This window comes from Paramisgurnus dabryanus, chromosome 21, assembly GCF_030506205.2.
Source record: "Paramisgurnus dabryanus chromosome 21, PD_genome_1.1, whole genome shotgun sequence".
In the NCBI taxonomy this organism is placed as follows: Eukaryota; Metazoa; Chordata; class Actinopteri; order Cypriniformes; family Cobitidae; genus Paramisgurnus; species Paramisgurnus dabryanus.
Genome location: NC_133357.1, coordinates 1,245,649 through 1,258,548, shown reverse-complemented (window position 1 = coordinate 1,258,548; position 12,900 = coordinate 1,245,649). Strand labels below are relative to the sequence as shown.

At 39.1% G+C, this 12,900-nt stretch overlaps 1 protein-coding gene across 1 annotated transcript in view; it reads left to right on the top strand.

Moving 5' to 3' along the window:
- The window catches only part of itga5 (integrin, alpha 5 (fibronectin receptor, alpha polypeptide)), a 60,630-nt gene that overhangs the window by 17,125 nt on the left and 30,605 nt on the right, over positions 1 to 12,900 (top strand). Inside the window, exons 2-9 of the mRNA XM_065285394.2 lie at positions 1,068 to 1,198; positions 9,419 to 9,519; positions 9,680 to 9,803; positions 9,957 to 10,018; positions 10,118 to 10,163; positions 10,295 to 10,423; positions 10,541 to 10,585; positions 12,729 to 12,772. Of these exons, the coding sequence (XP_065141466.1) occupies positions 1,068 to 1,198; positions 9,419 to 9,519; positions 9,680 to 9,803; positions 9,957 to 10,018; positions 10,118 to 10,163; positions 10,295 to 10,423; positions 10,541 to 10,585; positions 12,729 to 12,772 (682 nt within the window). The remainder of the gene's footprint in view (positions 1 to 1,067; positions 1,199 to 9,418; positions 9,520 to 9,679; positions 9,804 to 9,956; positions 10,019 to 10,117; positions 10,164 to 10,294; positions 10,424 to 10,540; positions 10,586 to 12,728; positions 12,773 to 12,900) is intronic.

The following is a 12,900-nucleotide window of genomic DNA, read 5'->3' as shown; positions in this document are numbered from 1 at the left end:
CTAAACTAGATGATTATATATTTTTATGAATATATTTGTTTTCATAAAAAAAAAAATTAGTTACACCAATTGACTCAGACCGGTTACACCCCATTGACATTTTTGCAATTATCCCCAAAATATTCTGTCAAAATGAAATAAAACCAGAAATTTTAGACTTGGTCCTCAAAAAAGAGAATGTATGCAAGGTATCTGCAAATTTATTTGGAAATTTTAGCCCTTTTACATTTAATTGAACCATACGACACAAAAATAATTAACGTCACGTCATTGACCCAGATCAGAAGTAGAACCTCAGCAGTATACAATCACCTTGAACTTTTTAGTAACTCCATAGCATTTCACCTAAAGCCGGTTAGCAACCCCCTAGCAACTACATAGCAATACATTGGCAACCACCTAAATACCCCTAGCATTTTGGAAGTGACTTTTCTATGAAGAAATGTTTACATTTTAATAAAAAACTAATCGTTTTTTAATTTTTTACTATTCTTAAATCTACCTCAGTCTCTTCCTGTCCAATCACAATTGTTTATTCCTAATGGTTGATTTGTAAGGTTTTTAATGCGGTTTTGTAGTATGTTTGTCTTTATGTATGTGATCACATCCAGTGTGTGATACATTTGTGTGTGTGTGTGTGTGTGTGTGTGTGTGTGTAACCCAGAGCAAAACCAGCTGTGTATCCACCACAGTCTCAGCTCTTGTTTTCCAATTGACTTATTACCCAGTGGGACCTGGTTTGTGTGTGTGTGTCTTTGTGTCATGGTGGTCACATGTTGCCAACAAAGTTACTAATGATTGCACATGGCCACGTTGTTGCATAATACAATACTGTACTGTAGACCAGCAGGCAGTCCATTTCCTCAGACCATCAGCATTTCTTTGCTAGTTTCTGGTCTGACTTTATAATCATATTAAACTGTAAAATATAAAGCTGTTTCCTTTAGCTTAGACTTCAAATCTAAAGTTCCCCATAGCCCTGTTTATGTCAGAATTGTTTATGCTCTGTTAAAAATGTTCTTAGTATTAATAGTATGCTAACTTCATCCCTTTTTTCCATTGAACAGTGTGAGTGTTATAGTTGGAGCACCCAAAGCCAACACCAGCCAGCCTAACATCAGAGAAGGAGGTTCTGTCTTCTACTGTCCCTGGGGCCTCAACCAATCACAATGCACCAGCATCGAGTTCGATAAATACGGTAAGATTGTGACTGTATATTCTTAGAATGAAGGTACAAAAGATTGGATGGTACAGTAGTACTTTTCAAAAAGGTCCTAATATGTACCATTAAGTACACATATGTATACATTGGAATCAAATTGTGGCACTAATGTGGACTCTCTTGATACTTTTTAAAAGGATACCAACACAGTGACTTGAACCTTGTTTTCTGAGAGTGTAATGCATTTTGCTAAAACATTGGATGATAATAAGTTAAACAGGCTATTCAAATGACATAATACCATATTTTAGATGGCACGACACCATAAAGATGTGCTAAAGTACACTCTGAAAACGGATATGTTTTACACATTTTTGTGCAATGTTATTTGACACATTATGCATCATTTTAACACATCATGCTCCATGGTTTCACAGATAAGGCTTAAGGCTAGTCTTAGACTAAAACACGGTTAAGCTGTCTTAATTGAAAATAACTTGCACTGACGGATCTTATAATATTCCAGTGCCATTGATTTGTCTCAGGATGCACAACTATACAACATCTTTTTCTTATTAAAGATGCTTAAACACCTTAATTCATCTAAGGCTTAGTCCTGGCTTTAGCTAAGCCTTATCTGTGAAACCAGGCCTATGTGTCATTTTGTGTTAAAATTAAAGTGACAACATAAATTGTGTTAAAACTAAGTAACACAGTGTTGTTTCAATAACAACACAGAGATGTGTCTGTTTTGCATTTAGTGTGTTGTCCCAAAAGTTACACATCCGGGTGATTCTCACAATATTAGACTTATGAGGTGTCATGAAACTTTTTGATAAAAAAGTAAATGCTATCAAAATTAGAAGCATACATTTACAAACATCTCTTCATGTACTATTTTGCACATGATTTCAAATGACACAGAAACCAATTTTGTTGTTTTTTCCACATTGAAGGGGAAAATTTTCATTACCGCAACGTGTCCATGACTGTATTTGGGTTCTTTGACATGGAAATATTTATAATAAAAAAAAAATAATAATAATAAAAAGCTTCAGTGCATGTTATACTATAAACATTTACAGTAAAAAAAACATGTGGTATTTGGTGATCATTGGTAAATGTAGAGACAATAATAAGGAATATAAATGTGTCCAAGACCAATTTTCTCAACCTCCGCAACAATTTTCAATCATTGTTTAAGCCCTCAAGGAACTAACATTTAAAAAAGATTAGTTGGAAGGGACATAATTGACTGTGACACTCAAGATGGCTACCAGTTAAGCAGTTCTTATTTTTTCTCTTCAGATAAAAGTTAAAATTTAGTTTGTCATAGTACCTAAACAACTTTTTAGTTCTCATTACCGAAACATGAGTTTGTAAATGCATATATTTAATGTAATATCATGTTGCGGTAATGATAATTTTTTTATAATGATAATCTAAAAAATAATTATATAGGAAATATTTTTTAATCCTCTAAAAATAATGGTTATAGTAAGTTCAGACCTTAATTTTATATGTGCAAAAAAATTGGCTTCAGTGACGTTTTAAAAATTCTGATGCTGGACACCTTCTAAATCTGGATTTCGTGAGAATTACCCATTCGTCTTTAGAGTGTAGTCAGTAAATAAATGCTTGGTTTTGTACCGATAAATCCAGTTGGTCAAGCCTATGCAGTGGTGTAGCAAGTGAGTCCCGGGCCCATATTCAAAAAAAATGATGGGCCCCCTTAAGCCAAAGCCCGCCCAACCTTGCACGTTGCCACTGTTAACTGTGACGCGCAGGTCTGTTAACAACATATACTTTTAATAAGGTAGTCAAATATTTTTACTTTACTTTTTTACTTTAAAGGGTAGATTTAAATAAAGAAAAACAAAATGTTTACGGTAGTTTTTGACTCGAGACTAACTTCTCCGCCTTCTCTTTTCTCTTTGAGGCCCCAGTTTCATGTTTATATCTGTCCATCCTAAATGTTCATGTAGATATCCGCCCTATTGGCCCGGGCCCATTTGCACGTGCATACCCTGCATGCCCAGACTCTACGCCACTGAGCCTATGTAATTAATTGAGGTCTTAAGACTGCTAATTGTTTACCAGCACTGTAAGCAGATCCAGTGTTTAGACTTAAGTTACCACATCCTCTTCAAAACAATCCCTGTGTTGATAGATATCTGCTCCTTCCATTATGTGGCTTCCTGAAAATAAGCACCTTTCGGTCACACAGTCCTTCTCCTCTCATTGTGTCGACTGTGATGCTTATGAAAATTTCTCAACATTGAGGTACTTTCCAATAACACGACACAAGCAACGCATAAGCAAGGTCTGGACATTCATGCTGGTAAACTCTATAGCTTGAGTGCTTTGTAAGTCGCTTTAGATGAAAGCGTCTGCCAAATGCATAAATGTAAATGTAGTAGGTATTAAGTAGAGAAGTTTAATGTAATTAATGTAATTTGTCTGTTTTGTTGTTGTCTTAAGTTCATATTTATTTTCATGCTTACTTGGAGTGATCTCTATTGTGGTGCAACATGGGCAAATTACAATGAGTCAGACTTGCATGCACTACAGCGATGGGGGAAAAATAAGCGGAGATGTCAGCGTGCCCTATAAAGTGTGTATTAAATCAAAGAAGAATATTTTTCTTGAAGTGAACTGAGTATTAGGGACTGATCCAAGTTGTTGAGCACATGTCAGGAGGACTGTGAAATGTTCGCTTTCTCAGACTGCTGGCTTCCTTCCTGTAAAGTAAAAGTGTGCAGTGAAAATCCAGATTTACTGTCTGTTACACGGAGAGAAAGATTCCAGCAAAACCTTTTACAGAGCCGTGTGGCTTTATATTTTATTATTATGAATTGGAGGTTATATGTTATGAAAAGCAGCTAATCGTGGCATGCAGCAGATTTTTAATAAAACCGTTAGCGGCATTTTCTATTAGTAAATAAACTGTTTATTTCTAATAAATGCCAGGCTGTTCTTCCTGTTACATTTTCACTTCAATTAAAACGTAATGTTGTTTTGGTTTAACTCAATATTGGAGCGGTAGATGGAAATTGAATTGAGGTAATTCCCTGTGACGTGTGATATATTACAGCGGTTGGTTTAGTCTCAGAGGTCAATGTTTATCCAATGATCATTTAATAAGATGTCAATACATATTTGCAGATCGAAAATGATTTTAATAAGTGAGAAACAGCCAGATTTACTTAAGTTCAGTGGATGCTGAGCGCTATAATGTTTGTTTCCATGACAACCACAATTTCTCACATTAGTGCATCTCTTAAAGGGATAGTTCACCCAAAAATGAAAAAATATCATTAATGACTCACCATCATGTCGTTCCAAACTCATAAGACCTCCGTTTATCTTCAGAACACAGTTTCAGATGTTTTATATTTAGTCTGAGAGCTTGTTGATCCTTCATTCAAAATCTACCTACGGTATACTGTCCATGTTCAGATAGGTAATAAAAACATCATCAAAGTAGTCCATGTGACATCAGTGGGTCAGTTAGAATTTGTTGAAGCATCGAAAATACATTTTGGTCCAAAAATAGCAAAAATTATGACTTTATTCAGCATTGTCTTCTCTTCTGCGTCTGTTGTGAAGCGCATGCGCAAGGCTAAAGTCACGTGACTGCAGTGACGTGGATAAGGTGTTATCCTCAGACATGTTTGCAAAGTTTTTCTTTGTTCAAACTTACAGTGTGCGTCTCCCTCAGACTGTAAACGAAGCCTGGGCACAAAAAAAAAACAGCTGGGGCGCACCAGATAACACGTCAGCCTAGTCACTGCAGTCACGTGACTTTAGTCTCACACATGCGCTTCACACAAGTCACGGAAGAGAAGACAATGTTGAATAAAGTTGTAATTTTTGTTATTTTTGGACCAAAGTGTATTTTTGATGCTTCAACACATTCTAACTGACCCACTGATGTCACATGGACTACTTTGATGATGTTTTTATTACCTTTCTGGACATGGACAGTATGCCGTACGTAGATTTTTAATGAAGGGTCAACAAGCTCTCGGACTAAATATAAAACATCTTAAACTGTGTTCTGAAGATGAACGGCGGTCTTACGAGTTTGGAACGACGTGAGGGTGAGTCATTAATGGCATTATTTTCATTTTTGGGTGAACTATCCCTTTAATATACAGGGCATTCAAGCTATTCATTCAAGTCTCTAAATCTTGCTGTTGCACTCTACCTGCATAGTTCACATTAAGTCACAGCTAATCTTTCATATTTAGACCTCACCACTTGAATAAAGGCTTGACCCAGCGGTCGCTGATGCACCATTGGTTTCTCTTAAGTGGGTCACGAGAGGGTCAGATAATGCTTCCTCCAAACTCACATCTCTCAGTCACAGAGCCATAGCTAATCAGGTCTTAAGATCTAACCTCTTTCCTTTTCCTCCCTGATAAGAAAATAACTGAGAAAGATGAGAGGGGGGATGCTGACTCTTGTCTTTTCTCATTTCCTTCTTGTGGCATCTCCCAAAGGACACTTGATGTGATGACTGAATTTAGCCATGTGCCCCGTGCCTTCCGATACCCCTCCTAACTCGCCCTTATTCACACAGGCTTGATGCTTTACTAATGGGGTACCTCACTCACCAGAGAGAGAGAGAGTGGTGCGTATGTGACCCCTGACCTCCGCTATTCCCTGAGAGAGCTCATACGTCTTCTCGGCTCGACTCGAGAGACTGTGAGCACTCATAGGATTACCAACAGAGGGAATTTTGATGAAAATGGTTGTAAATCACAGCACGGGCATCTCTTAATAATTGTTTTAGCAGCGTTGAATGTGTCTTCTTTAATCTGATCTGGTTATGTCAGCAGTATCTCATGTAGATGGAATTTTGTGACATAAATTATGGTCCATGTCACTTATCTGAAACTACCCAAGTAGACACTTAAGGTCCACCTACTTAACACTAACCACAGTTTGCGTTTTTTGTATTATGTTTAGGATATGAAGTCATTTTGCTATGTGGAATAGATATAATACAGGCAGTCCAGTTTTGGGAAGGTCTCCCCATAACCGTGCCCAAACAACATTGGTTTCCTCCACCTTTCCTGCTGAGCTTTATCATTCTGGCTGTACTCTTCAACCATGATGTGGAAAGTGAGATAATCGTTTGCTTAAATGCTCCTCCTCTTTTGACATTGACTGATTCTTTTCCCAGAGGCCGTCCAACCCGACCGAGCACTAGATTTACATTAGCCGGCATCTTATTACGTATATCTAGCAGCGTCTGGGAGCACATTTCACATACACTTTAGTTTCGCTGGGGCAGGACTGCTGGTTTTCCTGCATGATTCTTCGGTGCTCTTTTCTTTGGCAGAGCACAAGGGAAAGACGGGATGTGAAAAAAGAGGAAACTGAGAGGGAGAATACGATCGCCATGGAGGTGGCCATAAGGCATATAACTTTAATGATATTAGAGGTCTGTAATCCCCACTGATTTCCTACTGGGTTACCCATGATCCTTCAGAGACGAAACAACAGACGTCTGGGGAAATAAATTGTTTGTGTGTGTGCGCCTGTGTATGTGTGTTTAAGTGTTCACCTGTATCTGTCCATGTGTGTGTCTATATGTCTATGTGTGCTTCCTAGTGTGTGCTTCTCTGTGTATGTGTGTCTCTCTCTGTGTATGTGTGTCTCTCTCTGTTTCTGTCTGTGTGTCTCTAAGACTTCTCTGTTTGTGAGTCTGTGTTTGTGTCTCTGTGTATGTCTGTTCCTATAAGTGCTTCTCTGTTTGTGTATCTCTGTGTCTGTGTGTGTCTCTGCGTCTGTGTGTGTCTGTGTTTCTCTGTCACTATGTTTCTGTGCATGTCTGTGTCAGAGTGCTTGTGTCTGTGTGTGTCTCTGTCTGTGTGTCTCTCTCTGTGTATGTGTGTCTCTCTCTGTTTCTGTCTGTGTGTCTCTAAGACTTCTCTGTTTGTGAGTCTGTGTTTGTGTCTCTGTGTATGTCTGTTCCTATAAGTGCTTCTCTGTTTGTGTATCTCTGTGTCTGTGTGTGTCTCTGCGTCTGTGTGTGTCTGTGTTTCTCTGTCACTATGTTTCTGTGCATGTCTGTGTCAGAGTGCTTGTGTCTGTGTGTGTCTCTGTCTGTGTGTGTCTCTGTGTGTGTCTCTGTCTCTGTGTATGTGTGTCTTTCTGTGTGTGTCTGTGTTTCTCTGTCACTATGTCTCTGTGCATGTCTGTGTCAGAGTGCTTGTGTGTGTGTGTGTGTGTGTGTGTGTGTGTGTGTGTGTGTGTGTGTGTGTGTGTGTGTGTGTCTCTGTGTGTGTGTCTCTGTGTGTGTGTCTCTGTGTGTGTGTCTCTGTGTGTGTGTCTCTGTGTGTGTGTCTCTGTGTGTGTGTCTCTGTGTGTGTGTCTCTGTCTCTGTGTGTCTCTGTGTATGTGTGTCTTTCTGTGTGTGTCTGTGTTTCTCTGTCACTATGTCTCTGTGCATGTCTGTGTCAGAGTGCTTGTGTCTGTGTGTGTCTCTGTGTGTGTCTCTGTCTGTGTGTTTGTCTCTGTGTGTGTCTCTGTGCCTGTGTGTGTCTCTGTCTCTGTGCCTGTGTGTGTCTCTGTCTCTGTGTCTGTGTGTGTCTCTGTGTCTGTGTGTGTCTCTGTGTCTGTGTGTGTCTCTGTGTATGTGTGTCTTTCTGTGTGTGTCTGTGTTTCTCTGTCACTATGTCTCTGTGCGTGTCTCTGTGTGTGTGTGTCTCTGTGTGTGTGTCCCTGTGTCTCTGTCTCTGTGTGTGTCTCTGTCTCTGTGTGTGTCTCTGTCTCTGTGTGTGTGTCTCTGTGTATGTGTGTCTCTGTGTATGTGTAGCTTTCTGTGTGTGTCTGTGTTTCTCTGTAACTATATCTCTGTGCATGTCTGTGTCAGAGTGCTTCACTCTGTGTGTGTCTCTGTGTCTCTCTGTGTCTGTGTGTCTCTGTCTGTAAGTGTCTTTGTCTCAGTGTGTATTTCTGTGTGTGTGGGTGTCTTTCCATGTGTGAGTGTGTGTCTGTTTCTGTGTGTCTCTGTCACTATGTCTTTGTGCATGTCTGTGTCAGAGTGCTTCTCTCTGCGTGTGTCTCTGTCTCTGTGTATGTGTGTCTTTCTGTGTGTGTTTCTGTATGTATCTGTGTGTCTCTGTCTCGGTGTATATTTCTGTGTGTGTGGGTGTCTTTTCGTGTGTGTGTGTGTGTGTGTGTGTGTGTGTGTGTGTTCTATTTGTGTCTCTGTCACTATGTCTCTGTGCATGTCTGTCAGAGTGCTTCTCACTGTGTGTGTCTCTGTGTGTCTCTGTGTGTGTCTGTGTCTGTGTTTCTGTGTGTCTCTGTAACTATGTCTTTGTGTACGTCTCTGTGCATGTCTGTGTCAGAGTGCTTCTCTCTCTCTCTCTCTCTCTCTCTCTCTCTCTCTCTCTCTCTCTCTCTCTGTGTCTTTGTGTGTGTGTTTGTGTGTCTGTGCATCCATGATTTGGAAGGAAAAGGATGAGACTAACGAGTTGACAAGTAGAAGAAGATAAAAAAGTAATACATGATAGTAAAAGAATGAGTGGGAGAAGAAGAAAATAATAGAATTCCTTGAAAAGGATGACAGGCTTGGGAAAAGGAAGGTGAAGGGTGCTGTAAACAAAAGGAAAAAAGAGAATGTGTATCTGAAAGATTGGATGAGTTTTCCTGAGACTTTTTCCCACTAAAGCCACATCCCCTCTTGAGCCAGACAAGATACCACCAGTTTAATGAATCTCATGAATGGGATTCCAATAAATCTCAAGAAACCCCCAAGTCAAAAAGAAACAGAAAATAGAGAAATATTTCTCTGTGTTGCGTCATGTTTTAAATGATGGTGCGTCTGGAGAATGTCATGTGGTTCAGTGTGACAGTCAAAGGCTTTTTGTGGCGATGTTTTTAATGTGGGATCAGATTGTTCTGGTCTGGTGAATAATCCAGCTGAATCTAAGCTCTGGTCTTGGTCTAGCGGTCTCATTGAAGTCTCAACATCTCTCATTGGTCAGCACATGTCACCTTTGTTTGAATTATGAATCCAGTTTCAGCCCATATGTTACATCTGTCTTTTCCTCTTGAGTGCCGGCACTGTGTGAGATGACCTTTAACCTTATCAGTCACCTGAGGAGCTAATCGTGCAGTCTGTTCATTTTTCACCTGCCATTTTTAAGAAAGTAACTATGCTTTATTTTTCATGCTATGCTGTCTAAAACCATCTAAGCAGTGGAAACTTGTCTTTTGCTGTTTTTCTGGCTGTAGGAGATCTAGACTTGACAGTGAATTTCACACCACAGCAGGGAGAGTTCAAATCCCATCAGTGGTTCGGAGCAACAGTACGGGTTCATGAAGATAGTGTACTGGTAAGATGTTTCCAAAAGTCCAAGTTAAATTTGGCTTTTCATGACTATGACTGACATTCAGTCAAATTTACTTTGCTCCAGATGTACCGTATTCTTTACTTATGAACTGCTTGCATGTGATATGGAGGTGACCTTTATCCTTACACTATTTTTCCTCTAGGCTTGTGCTCCTTTGTACTCATGGAGAACCATGGAAAACATGCCTGAGGCCGACTCCACTGGATCATGTTATCTGTCAATCAAAAATTTCACCAAGTTTGTGGAATACGCTCCATGTCGAACAGGTAGGCTTACTACAGTATGAAAAATATATAGGGTGGTTTGATGCAGTCTGCTTTAAACCGCTCTATCCTAATAAGGAGATTTTTTTATATGGAGTGTGATATAAAAAAAAAAGGTAAATGGATGCTTTATGAAATAAATGTCACCTGTTGCAGAATTTCATGGAAGAAAAGGACAAGGCTATTGTCAGGGTGGATTCAGTGCTGATTTTACACGGGTGAGACATTTTTGGACTGAAAAGGACACAGAAATGCTATGATCATCAGTACTGTTGCATCTTTTCTGTTCTCACTTTAATATTGTTGCTTTGTTACAGGAAGGAAAAGTGGTGCTTGGCGGACCTGGCAGTTACTTCTGGCAAGGTTGGCATTGCAAACATAAACGCCTCATAAACGTATATTTTAAAAACTAGTTTGCCAACTCCTTCAGCGTCTTCGAAATGTGTATATTTGCATAATCTGGCTAAAGTTTAACTTCTCTGTATCATCTCTAGGTCAAGTGATCACAGCAGTCAAGCAAAAAATAGTCCAGGCCTATTACCCCGGATACTTCCTGACATCTGTAGATGGGCTCATTCAGACGAAACAGAAAAAAGAAATCACCTTTGATGACAACTACATGGGTATGAATTGCCTCTCCTCCTATTAGTAAGCAGTTCAGATGCTGCTGTTAAGAGTTGGAGGTCCTCCAGTATTTATAAATCTCTACATATGTCTCATCTGTATATTTGGTTTAACAGGTTATTCTGTGGCTGTGGGCAATTTCAGTGGAGGTGATGAAGAAGGTAAAACTTTTGAAATGTTAAAAACGTCATTTGTGGGACGGGTTACTTATAAACAATTTATAAAAGTGTGATTTTAATTTTACTCTGAATGGTATAGTGCTTTTGAAGAGTTTGGTTCCAAAACTAATTTCGGTAAAAACGAGTTTTCTATACCAAGAACGTGACAAGATGAGAAGCACTATTTTCTGTTACAAACTTTCACATAGCATCTTTAGGTTATAAAAACAAAAAATGTATTATAAAAACTAATTATTTTTGCGCATAATGCAATAAATCCATTACAAGTTTTTTTCAAAATGCTATAAATCTATTCAATCAATATAGAAATTCATCTTTGCCATGTTATATTCATTTAGTTAACTAGTGGTATACACTGATAAAATAAACATTAATGGCATTAATCAAAACACTTACTTTGTCATATTAAGAACACTTTCATTGCTGCTGTTTTTCTTGGGATGTTGCGCTGAACTTTTTTTGACAGCGATCAGTTGTAAAATGTTTTGGTCCTGCTAGATTTTCGTTGACTTTGAGTAAAATAATGGAAACTTTTTCATAAGATCCCATGAGGTCAATGTGTTAGCATGACAGAAGCTTGATGCTGTCGGGCGAACAAGCAACAGCCGGCATTTTTCCGTTGCCCGAGTAGCTTACGTTTCTTCCCGCCACAGAAAACCACCACAGGTTAATCAATGCAATCAAAAGTATTATTTTGTTTTTGTTTGTTTGTTGATCATGAAGTACAAAGTAGATGAGGAAAACTAGGATTCTGTGTGTATTTAAAGCACCGCCATTATTGTTAACAATGCGTGGAATGGTGCGCTGTGATTTGTTGAGCGGATTTATTGCATTCTGCAGACAAGGAGGACTGGCGTTTATTGCATTTTGGGAAAAATGGGAGAAAAGATGACAGAATAACACAGCGGATATCGGATTTTGCGTAAAATTAAGAATTTACTTTTTAATACTGACCTGATACAATACTGATTTTGGTGGTAACAATAAAAAAGGCGTTCATCGCGTTTTGGAACCAAACTCTTCATATGTTTATTAAAGTCAGTGTAAAGTCATTTCAGAGAATTGTTTCGCATTATATATGTAAAATATGTATGGCTGAAACACATTGTTAATACTTTGAACTGTAATACTAAATAGTGGAAAAACTGTTTTCCACATTTGTGTTCAGGATTATTTGGGCGGGGCTAAAACGGTGGCTCCCGTGCATCATCAAGCCACCGTTTTAGCCCCGCCCAAATAATCCTGAGCACAGAAATCTTAAAAAACTGTTTTTCCACTATTCAGTATTACACAAATGCCCCTAACACAATTACGGGCATCCAGTCAGATTGAAGCGGTATTTGAAAGTTAAAGGTGCTCTAAGCGAATTGAAGCGTTTTAGACCATAAAACATTTTTTGTTACATACCGGAAACATCTCCTCACTATCTGCTTGCTGCCTGTCCGCTGATCAAACTGTAAAAAAACGCGATCTCTGTAGACAGCCCAGGCTTCACAAACGGCAATATCAACAAATGGCCAAACCTACAAACAGAAACCATAACAAAGTGTTCCAGCCAATAAACGACAAGAAGGATTTGGGGGTGGGGGTTGGGCGCGTTCATGAAAGCACGGAAGGGAGGGGGAGGGGGAGGAGTTAGCTACGCTCTGTCTGTTTGAAAACAGTTCAAACATCAACAGGAAGTGACGTCGCACATTATTCGCTTAGAGCGCCTTTAAGAGAGACCTGGCAGCTTTCCCGCAAGTGGGCGTGGTTTCAGCACAGACTATGGCCACGCCCCCAGCATTTGAGAGCTGATTCAAGATTTTGATAACTCCTATTTATTTGACGTTTTTTATCATTCAAATTTGACTGGGAAATAATAACACATTTTTCTGTCGTGTCACAAACTGAGAGCACATTTAATGTCGGACTTCACACCAACTTTTAAGAACCATTCAAAACAAGTGTTATGATGATTTATTTTACTTCATGGTGCAGTTTCACCCAAACAAATGTTAAAATTGAGCCCTTGGAGCAATGAATTATTGTAAAAATGATCTTAAACCCACAGACCTCCATGTTGCCACTATTAAATCTTGCTATTTACTGTGTTTTGTTGCCTTGTCTGCTTTCTGTCTCTAAGACTTTGTGACTGGAGTCCCCAGAGGGCTAAAACTGCACGGGCAGGTGAGAGAAAACAACGATTTATAAAAACATCAATCAATAAATTTGTCGGAAACATTGTGCAGCACGTGCATAATGCTTTAACCACAGATTGTTTGCTGGCACGTGATGAAAAGAAAACACTAGCGTGT